This window comes from Varroa destructor, unplaced genomic scaffold (assembly GCF_002443255.2).
Source record: "Varroa destructor unplaced genomic scaffold, Vdes_3.0 BEIS01000001.1, whole genome shotgun sequence".
Classification (NCBI taxonomy): Eukaryota; Metazoa; Arthropoda; class Arachnida; order Mesostigmata; family Varroidae; genus Varroa; species Varroa destructor.
In genome coordinates this window covers 63,514,531-63,526,301 of record NW_019211454.1, presented here as the reverse complement: position 1 = coordinate 63,526,301, position 11,771 = coordinate 63,514,531, and the positions used below count along the sequence as shown (strand labels likewise).

At 41.0% G+C, this 11,771-nt stretch overlaps 1 protein-coding gene across 1 annotated transcript; it reads right to left on the bottom strand.

Annotated features, from left to right (window-relative positions):
• Window positions 1–1,574: 1,574 nt before the first annotated feature.
• Window positions 1,575–11,505, bottom strand: Sirt1 (NAD-dependent protein deacetylase sirtuin-1). Its single transcript, XM_022805897.2, has 4 exons — window positions 11,254–11,505; window positions 7,931–8,309; window positions 6,672–7,696; window positions 1,575–6,416 (listed from the first exon to the last, which is right to left on the bottom strand). Exons 1-4 carry the CDS (start codon window positions 11,384–11,386, stop codon window positions 6,136–6,138), a joined length of 1,818 nt encoding a protein of 605 aa, XP_022661632.1. The 5' UTR covers window positions 11,387–11,505; the 3' UTR covers window positions 1,575–6,135.
• Window positions 11,506–11,771: the final 266 nt, after the last annotated feature.

The window sequence follows — 11,771 nt, the reverse complement described above, 5'->3', positions numbered from 1 at the left end:
AAGGGACATATTTTTCGGTACCTTCTATTTGCTCACCCATCTGTACCGCGAAAATTCGTGAAAAAAATCTAACTTTGATTAGAAGTATTATGCGAACGCACAATATAGGTTAGCCGTGCTTTATATAAGTGAATTTGATGTACAGCGAGAAATATTAGGTTCAACTATATGAGCTGACTGGGCCAACTGATTGTAACTATAATAAGGTATATGCGTCTGCTTAATTCCAACTAACAAAACTTAATGGATGTTTTACACTGTATGTTATGGATCTCGTATTATGGTTAAGAGGTATCAAGCTTTATAATCAACCTTTTTTTTGTAGAAGTTAAATTACGCGAGCAGTAGAAACAACATGTGTACTGCAAACGATGCACTAAATAATTCTACAACGTCGCAATACTTGCTAATGTGAACATCACCAACAGGGGCTGACAAACCTATTTGAATACTTAAATTCGATTATCCTGTTCATGGTGTCGTTCACCATTTAAAATGACAGTGCGCTGAGCCGGCAATTCTAAAAAATATTTGACAATATACGAGTGTAAAAAGTAGTCTAATATATTACGATATCAATAAAGGCGTTTTGTTCAATATGATGTATGTTGCTTCGGCGAACATACCTGTGTGATTCAGTCATTGCTAGATACTATTAGCGAGTTAATGCATTACTACCAAGTATGCTGAGCATTTTGTCAGAAAATCCATCACCGTAAAAAAAGAAAGACTGACTTATGACTAGTAGTGTTTCGGGTTATAGGCTGCCGATTTAATTGATACCGTGGGACTTTGTGATGTAATATACTGAATTCTATTGCAGAAATAACTACAATTAAAAAGTAGTTATACATGCATCTTCTAGGGGCTAGATAAGCCACGTTGGCCAGTTATTTAAAACCACTTGCAGTTTAGTTAAAATGCATCTCGTCCTTAATAATTAGTAAAAAATAAGAAAATATGTAGGATTACTGCAAAGTCACTGGTGAAAAATGCTTATACGAAATTGCGCTGTATCAAAGAGTATTAGTGTACAGTACTTAGATCTTAAATTTCACAGCCACCGCGGGATGCCGGACTCATAATCGCGAGGTTTCGGATGCAATTCTCCGCTAAGACTATATGAGTTTGTGCTTACCAAGCAATTACGATTGACCAATGTTAATTTAATTACATTACGTATTTACAGTGTAGTCTAAACTAGTCTTTGTCGTGTTACAGGCATTACCACTCAGCGCAGGGCTACCAACGCAAAGTCTAAACTGTTACAAAAATATTAGGTTTTAACCCAATTAGATTGAAAATATTACGATACATCCGTTTTGCTGGCAAGCATCAACAACTACTAGATGTACAGTGTTTGATACATTTCAGACAGTTTTGAAATGATGCTAAATTGAGATTACTTCTTCGGCTGGAACTCTTGCTACTAAAATCGAACATCTAAATAACGTGATCAAGAGAAATACAGACATTCAATTCAAAACAAGCTCATAAAATTGTCATTGAAGTACAAACATGGTTGTTAGGTTCTGATAAATGTAACAGGCTACTAAGAATGAAGACATGATTCATTATTATTTCTTTTTTTGCGGCGCGTCTCGGTGCAACATTTACCGAGGCACCAACGTAACGTATTATTTATTTACCTCATCGTTTTATTATTTTTCGTTTTCTTTTGTTGTCTCCTCTCTTGTTTAATTTTTTCCCTTCTTCAGTATAGTCCTGGCTTGTGTGCGGCGCTAGGCAACATCCTTCATCCGTTATTGTCATAATTGTGTATTTAGTTGTTAATTATTTCATTATTATTATTATTAGCATAATGAATATATATATATGTGTATGTATATATATATATCCAGTTGTCTGATGACAGACGTGTTTCCCACCTTACATTTCAGCTAGCTTTTATTCGAAATACTGTACACCCTGACCCACTCGGCGCTCATCGATAACATCATCCTGCACTTCATTTCCATTTATTCTTAAGGAGCCTGGCTTCGTTTTTTCGTACGATTAGATCCCATCAAAGATCCCACCATCGTCATCCTCACATACCCAGTCACTCTTAGGGTCAAGCTTTCGTGTTACTTCGTTTTCTCGCTCATTCGCTCTGTTTTAGCTTTTTTTCGCTGTTCTCATTCAAACCACACCCGATGTTCTCATTATGATTGTTATTGTTATTACAGTCATCCTGAAGTAGTGTCAATTTTTTTTGTTGTTTCTGTTTTGTGTTCCATGTGTTTTGCATGCATTGGTGTGTCTGATGTGTCTGCAAACCGCTTTTTTGTCGCTTTTACATTTTTTCTTCTTTTTTTTTGCAATTATTGTCATTGTTATTTTTCATTACCTTAGCATGATTTTGCAGATGCCCGTTTTACCTGACATCTGTTCAGATTAAGACTGATGCCGACCTTCTCTATAACGCATTATTATTCTTAACGTCACATGACATTCTCATAATAATGATTACAATATTATTATATACGGTGACACTACAAAGTGACATGTCTTGTTTGTCATCTATTTCCAAGAGCCAATGGGTAATACTATGAGTGTTATTCATGCCGTTTCCTCTGTTTTTTCGTAATAATTACCCGATTATATGTTGTGCAAACATAGTTCATTATCGACGCCCTTCTATTTTTAGCTCATCGCTGGAGCTATCTTTGTCCCTTTAGGTGACTGCCAGTTGACCAACAAAGTGAAAGAAGACAACCGTTGTCGTACGGTTGATCTACCCATTCTAGACCTTGAAGGTTTACTAGCTGAGGCCTAGGAGCCGCAAAAATTTTTTTCGCTCATCATGCTGCTCGTTCATTCTAATATCTAGGCTATTTATTAATATTATAATTAATAATATCAATATATCATTATTATCAATCATTATCTTACAATTATCAACAGCATATCAAAACCCAGAGATCATCTTTTCTTCTGTTCCAGCTATTATCTCTTCTGCTCGCTTTCTCGCAGTTTCTTTCACTCTTGATTTATTCAATTCTGCTTTCATATGGTGAGTCATTCAGTTTTTGGACTTTTTTTCTTGTCATCATAGCCGAAATCATAGCCACTAGCTTTTCTATGGTTTAATCATGAAATCATTATACCGTGATCATTCTTCTCATTTTTTCCACATTATCTTCGTATTTTGCCTTCATTTCCATTACCTCATCTCGCGGGACTCGCTTGTTTTATTTCCGTCGTCGCCTGGTTGTTATCGTAGTCACCACAGTGTTACTATAATGTTGTATCGTCTCGGCATGTAACGTAACTGTCTCGACATTACTGTAAGCAATAATAATTATTGTAATGTGCTGTCTGCTTTTCACGTAATGTATCTATTTGTTTTGTTTATCACGCTATTATACACATATTTACATTACATTTGTACCGATTTCAAGGGTAACCAAATATAATTACTTTATACTCATGCCATCATTATTATTATTAATAGTAGTATTACTGTTGTTATTATTATTGCCACAAGCAGTAACGATATCCGCTCTCCTGTTCTTTACTCCCCTATCGCCATAACTATCGGGGTTCCACCTATTCATTTATCTCCCTGCTTCCATTTTCAAGCTTTACCAATACATAAAGTCATCGACTTCGAAGATTTACAGTTACCGTTACTAATTCTCGTTAGTGTTATTTCTATTATAATTCTCATAATCGTGTGCAACTGTTCCACTTTTCTTCATTCAGCTATTATCTTTCCACTACTTAATTTCTTTTCTACACTTCTCCGTACGTATGAACTCTTGTGAATGATAGTCGGTCGGTGTACATGTAAGTACATGTGCGTGTGGACACTTGTTGCAGCTCTTTCTTCTTCACCTTTTTTAGTTTTGCCCATCCCCTCTTTTTTTTATCAGTTTATTATTTCCTGCAACACAAACTGCAAAGCTTGCACCCCTCCCTTGTTCTGTCTGTCGTAACTTCTCGTGCAAAGTAACTTTATCGAGACTGACCGCTGGATCGTCCCACAGTTCTATCTTATCGATTATCGACGCCTAACATTATTTTAAGCCAAATAATAAAATATGAAGCCGAAAGATCAATTGTTTTCTGGCTATCAAAAGTATAGTAACTGATCCATTTACACCCCTCGACGGGTCACTTGCCCAACGTTAGCGAGTTACCGCGGCTCTTACAAACCCAATTAGGCTGTATCCTAACAATGTTGTTGTTGTTGTTGTTGCTTCTAGTTGGTTAGACTCAATCCAGAGTTACATCATCGCACATATGTCGCGTAGGCTGTTGTCAGGTTTATTGCTACATCCTTTCGCAGCACATTCCTATAGGCGATGATACACTTAAGTCGTGTATTTGTCTACGTTACGCATATGCGGACACTACTATTATGATCTTTATGTTATTAGTTTCATTCTTCCTTAGATTGTTATTGTAGCCGTCATCGTTATTATTATCATCGAAGGGGACGCCTAGTTGTTATTTTAAGCGCAGTTGTTGTTCGTTGCTGGTATAAATAGGGAGATATATAATAGAGGTAAATAGTAACAATAGTAGTAGCGATATACTATACTTGTAGCAATAATTGTGGTGTGCTTATCGTACAACATCATTATTATTATAGCCATATCAGAAGATGGTTATAGGAATTATTATATTATCATTATTTATATTATTCTTAGCGGTCATATTGTTAGATGATGTTCTGGTATGGTGGTACTCAAGCAGCAAAGGATCAGCTTAGGACTTCAACAAAGCATTTTCACACACACGTTATCGAACTATTATCATTATTATTTGCTTCTTTTTCTAGCCTCTTCTGCACTTCACTATCACCTTCACCCTCAATATCATGCTAATCTAGGCATTAATATTATTATTACTATTCTTAGTCTATCGCATCCCGTAGATATATAATAATAGTCATGCTTATTACTAGAGTAATAATAACCCTAGTAAATAGAATACAATAACAATGATAATAATATTATAGATCCTTGTATAATAGTATGTGTATATATATATATATATATATATATATATATATATATATATGGTAGATATGGACTACCGTACATGTCTGATGATTTTATAATCATATTCATGAGGGTGTGTTTAGATTTGTTTTTTTCTGTTGCCGCCAAAATTTCTTAGGCAGTTTTTTCGTCTCTACGTTCGCTTCTGCTACCAGAATTCCACCACTGTCGTCGTCTTAACATCAATTCGCTTGTTCACATAGGAAACGTATTTCAAGTACCACTGTTTTTTGATGCGAACACACAAATTTATAATATACAGATTCTTTGTTTCCTACAGCATGTTTCATTGTTTAGTACCACCCGCAGCGCATTGTGTGTTTGCTTCGAAACCACGGAAATAAGTATAATCATTACACTATAGCATTAATGACTGACAGAAATCGAACACTCTGGCTGCTACGTATCTGACAGCTCATTTGCAATATGTTGTTTTGTGATTCAGTTGATGCTGATGGTATTTTATCATATCATGATAATTACATACGACGGTTTGATAAACGCCACACCTTCGCTCTCTGGTTTCTGTTTGTAGATGGACACGTATCTGCTAGGTAGCCGATCCTGTCACATAAAGGACGACGTTCCCTGCAACATATGTGCTGTATACGTAGGGAACAGAAAGGTGGTTGTCCATCTGTTGATTACATGACGCTACACGTTAGGGTACATGGCACAACTAGGACAATGCAGTACGGTCACTGCTTTGTCGATTTAATATCCGCTGTCGGCCGCCTGCAGTTCGCAACAAAAGCGATTAGTAGACCTACTAGCTAAAGGTAGCTTTCTTTACACAGATCTTTTTTCGACAAAGTCGCTCCTTTTAAATTGCAGCAGTTCCGTGTCTCCCTGTGCTCCTGTTGTGTTCTTTGTTATGTGTTTCCTTTTTCATGTTCCATTTGTCTGCTTTCTTCTGATCATTCCTTCTTTTAGCAGCGAAGTTAAATTCAGTTCTGACGCATGAAATCTTTCACGATTTCATTCGGTGTCAATAACGTCGACCGAACATCCTTTCAGCTAAGCCGTCTCATATATTTCCATTAGGGATAGTTGCTGGAGAGGAGCCGGTGTTATCAATCCTACTTGAGCGTCTAGCAAAAGGCTTCCTTTTTGCCTCATTAAGTTAGTTGGTTTCCCACTCATCATCAAGCGGATCGAATTGGGTACGCCGAACGTCGTTGGAGTCATCACCATTTAGGTCTTGAAGAAGTCCGAGGGGTGATTCTATTTGCTGTTGTTGATCTTGATCATTTGTCACTTCATCCTCGTCGAGATTGAAGTTCTCGCCAGCCACTTGGTTGACAAGAGAGTCTACGAGGGATTCAATGAGCTCTGAATCGCGGCATTCGCTGTCCTCTTCCTCATCATCGTCACTCGAGCATGATGCTGACTGAAGTTCGGCACCTGCGATGCAAAATGAACACCGGACATCACGTCGAACAACGTAAAAATACAGTACAAACCAAACCGCCCGAAACTGCTTTAGTAAATATAATTAAAGCAAACATTTTTGGAGACCAGACAATTTCAGCTTTTTCTATCGAAATGTTCGCACGTAAAATACTGTGTTATTCACGCACTGCAGTCTAATAGGACCTTTCATTCTAATTTAAATGTCAAAAAATGGGGTACATGGTAATTTGGCATCATTAAACGTACCAGAAAAGGCGTATGTGTTGTCTGCTACTCGGTAGAAGAAGGGCTGGTCTTTGGGTACCTGCTCCCCTGGGGATAGCTCGGCTACAGAGTAAGGATGAATCGGTTCCGATGCAGGTCTACCCCGATCTAGCCATTCCTCGTGTTGCCATCCATCAAGACGCGAGCACAGTTCCCGAATAACCACGTCACAGTCGCCAAGTAGCTGTACATCGAATGGGTCAATGTGCGCCAACGGCTCACGGTTGATTAAGATCTGAGGCACTCGACGCTCCATCAATTGAGGAATCGAAGCCACTGGACGGACTTTAAGCGATGAGCCCATCACAATTAGAAGGTCGGCAGTGTCCTTATCCTCAGCGATAAGTTCGTGGAACTCCTCCGGCAAACCCTCGCCGAAGAACACGATGTCCGGCTTCATTACAGCCATTTGGTTTGGTCCAGAGCGCATATAGGCAGACTCGAGGTCCGAATCGATACTCGCATCACCGTTCGGGCTTTCCAGCTCTGACTGTTCCCAATGCTGGACTTCAGGTTGTGGACATCGGGGACAGAGAGGTACTCTTTGCGCAAAAATATCTTCACGAATTGCTTCACAATCAACCTGGTAGCCACATCTCGTACACGTCGCTGTTAAGAAGCCTCCATGGCAAGCAATAACACGCTCCAGCCCACAGGCGTACTCAAGAGTGTCGATATTCTGCGTGTAATTCCGCAAAAGCCGACCCCGCTGCTCAAGACCTCGAATGAAGTAGTGAGATGCCGATGGTTCGAACTGGCCCGGATAGATTTCCCGCGCAAATTTGAAAAACGGCCGAGGATCTCGTCGGAAAAATCGCATGTCGAACATGGCTTGTGGATCGGGAAGCGAGGGGAAATCGCGTCGCAGACGCGCATATATACCGTTTTTTGACCGGAAGTCAGGGATGCCGCAGGACACGGATACCCCGGCCCCAGTGAGCACCACTATCCTTTTACAAGTTGACAGCAGACGAAGGGCATCTTCCATTGTTGACACATCTGGAAGCCTGCAATATCACAACCAGTACTTAGAAAATTGCCCAGCTCGAAACTTGTTCTGAATTTCAATTTAAAGATACTAAGAGAGTTCTGCTAAGAGAAACCACTGAATAAGAGAGCACTGTTAAGTGTAAAATTCAACAGACAGTCACAATACATAATGAAATACCGGCTATTATTATATAAATTGTTCTTTGTGGTATTAAAAAATTTCACTAACACAACCATACATCTATACCCACCTTTGTCTTGGTGGCTTGTGGAACTCTTCCTCTTCACCTAGTAAATCTATGATAATGTCCCACATAGTCATCCGCTCAATGGTGTTCGGTAGACGCACGTTGGGTGGTAGGAGCTGCTCGAGCAAAGGGCGAGGATCAACGCCTGCCTGCATACGGGCCGCTATCCATGCGAGTGGGTCGCGCGTACTCCTAAGGGCGTGCACGGAGTCAACACCCCCGCTGCTAGTGTCACTGATAAGGCTGCCGTCGCTGCTGGGCTCGCTGACAGGGCCTGGAACAGCGACATCGTCACATTCGCTGGCCGACGAATCATCGCAGCGGCCACCAATATCGTGGAATCCTGAGTCGCCATTATCTGATGACACCGCTTCTCCCACCTCTAAAAACCCCAACAATAATGTGCGAAGAGTATAGCATACATCGAAGTTATTGATAGAAGCAATGGTGAGAAAAACTTCAGAAAACATCATATTTCCTTAAATCTGTTGTTATACCTTTTTAATCTTGAATATAGTTGTTAAGATTAATTAACTGAACCTATAGTTAGGCTATTGCCATCTGATTTGATCCAACAAGGACAATAGCACTAGAAATCTAGAATATGCAATCTGCACTTTTAAATCGTGCACAGCCACTTCTAAATAGGTAAATATCTCTAAACTAGCCGCGTACAGAATCGATATAAATTTAGTATTAGTTTGTACTGCCAAAAACGACATTATAAATGTTTTTAGGTTTGGAGTCTGACATACTATTATATAGTATTACACTACCCCTTATATTGAATACATACATAGGTAGTGTTCGTTCACAGTATTAGAGTAATTCACACACTCGATGAAATTGTCGGTGTTATTGTATATATATTGAAGAATATAACAAAGGGTGTTCAATAAAGTGTTTTAAAACAAATATTTTACAAACGACTAATTTTTTTCTCTCCTTCTCTCTATATATATATATACTTAGATCGCATAACATAGCTAATGAACCGAAAATAGCTTTCCCATAAAAGGTTCTGATCTGAATACAGAGCGCAGTTTAAGATCCTTTTGATCTTTTAGTGAGGTTTTCCTTCTACTACTTCCTTTACTTCTATTCAGAAGTAATGAAAGCAGAAGATTTGGTTTAACGCCAACAATAATCGTCATTTGCATCGACAACACAAAGGTTCCATATAGCCAACTTCTATTTATCTACATATCATTAAAACGCCATGTGTCATGTTGTAACGCTCACACCTCTACCCCCAGCGGGCAACACTTGCCTTCACACCAACAACAAATTTCCGATTATATATCGGTAAAATAAAGACGAGCCTTAGAGATAAATCTAATCTGCACTACTGCTTGGCCGGCATCCCATCATTTTTTTACCACCTGCTGCTGCACTGCAGCTTTCTGCTATGGGGACAAAATCACTTCCATCATATTTAATTTTGGGTTCCACCCCTAAACAAACAAAAAGAAAAAAACAGCGTGAGTCGCCAGCAGAAGCAACATAGCAATCGCTATCGAAGTTCTACGTACGGTACCGTTATTAAACACCGCTTCAGACGGTTAATCCCAGCAGGATACAATGTCTATATCCTGTTTCGAACCTGGATCACTTCACCTGCATCTATATTTAGTAGGCAAACACGTTAACAGAGAATTATCACGAAGACAACAACTGCTACCCGCACCCTTTATATTGCGCACTCGCCCTCAACGTACTGTCGTCTGCTCGTAACAAATTACAAACACCAACAATATCGTGCTTGTTTACATCGTCGCGCTGACGTCCTAGAAGTTCGAAAATATAACTGCGAACAGTGCGAAGAACGGTCTTACAGGACACTCGCCGGCTATAGATTAAAGCCTATGGAACTACATCTCCGTGTTGCGGCTCGTCGCCAGAAATAAACGCTGACCCATCTATTCTAATCCGGTGACCAGCTAGCTATATGGATACACAGTCTGGGCCTTTCGTTTGTGAACTCCGCTCTACGAACGAAGTACATTCAAATTGTGTCTATTCGACGTGTTTGTATAGTGAGAGCATGAGATCATGGACCAACACAAAAAAAGCCTACGATAAGTGAAGTGGTAATAAGGAAACAATTACCAATTTAGATCGACTGAACACAGTGGACCACCAACTGGACGCATCAAGGTACAATTCACACTAAAAGTAAAAACAACAGAATAGAGAATGCAATACGAAATGTGTGTAATATATGTAATTCCATCGTTTTTTTATCGTATAACTGAGTATTTCATTGCACTTAATTTCAATAATCGACGGGCCATTTCAAAAACAATCGGCTGAAGTGTTATAAGAATTTGTGCTAATGAGATGTTGATCCGGTACAGCTGTTGCTGTTGTCCTCAATATATAAGACTCGTTTACTCGTAAGTGTTCGAATTCACAAAACTGGCAGGTTTCTTTGACTACCACAACAAAACGACCTAGACACATTCTGGCAGTTGCAGCCACACTAACAGCGACTGCTAGCAGACAACACCGTACTTATATGACACGCTCCAGTCAGTGCACAACATTCAACTGTAGTTGTTCCACACCGTGGAAATCCTTCGAAGTGCCACACAGAGGTGCCATCAGGGCGTACCACATGCGGCGAGGCAAGTCCTAACAGACCAGGAGTTGTTGAGTATACGACGACGCGGATCTGGTTTAGGGGTGGGGAAAACGAGCCCATAAGCGCAGTGAATAGTTGTAGGTAACGTTCTAGGCGCGCGCGAACTAACGACACCAGTTGTTGGATAGTTAAAAATGATCGAATTTTATTCAACGAAACACAACAACTATAGCAAGATTAGGCGGCGATCACCGGCGAGTCGCGCTTTTGCTATTTCTCGAAGCTTCGGCAAGCCATATTCGCACACAAGCTTACACGGTCATATAATACACGGGTACGAAAAACTACCAGGGCGGCCATATTGGTGGCCACAACCAGGCGCTGGACTTGCTGGTGGTTGCTGTTCGGGGCTTTCTTTAGCGGTACCACGGTGGCGCATGCGTGCCCGACGAGGGCGGTGGCGTCGCTGGAGACCAACGAGGCATAAGGAATTGGCCCCAAACCCCCAGTTAGGAACACCAGGCGAACCCAAAAAACGCCAAAAATCGCCCCAGCCGAGAAAGGCAAGACTCCCATCGGGCCGTATCCCCCGGGGCGAAGCGTATGTTAGGCTTAACTGGCTGAATGAGCCATCGCTGGATCGCTCGTTCAATGCAGTTAGGCCTAGCTGCCGCCTATCCGACGCCTTAGCGCCTGGGCGACGCGGGCGTCAAGTACGGGGTTTTGGGGACAACGTACTTACCATTCAGGCGGTCGGGGGCACTCGGGGGCTCACAGACGTCGTCGCACGTACGCATCCGTTTCGATGGGGGTTCCGCAGCGGCATCCAAATGTGGGTAAATTTGAGCATTTTGCGAAATTTCGGGTCCAGCCATATTTGTACATTGGCTCCTGGCTTGGAACTGCCACAGCGATGGCGATAACCATGAGTCACGCGAGGGCGCTCTTGTCGATCGCCGAACGCGACCTCTGTGGTTGCGCCAAGAACTACCAATGCTGCTACGACTTAGATACAACTCTATGCGCCGAATAACGACTGCTTCTGCTGTTCAGCACGGCGCTAGATAGATAAGGTGAGAGAGAGGCCGCGAACAAAAAGAGCGGCGGGAGTTTTTGAAACGGCTAGCTGTGCTATCGCTGGTGCTACTGCTTGGCTGGATGAGTGAGAAAACAGGAAAAGAGCAAGAGGCTGTTGGGTGTGTGTGACTCTCTTGGGTGCCCATTGGCTCTATGGCGCCATGGCGCCAAGCTTTTTTTTTT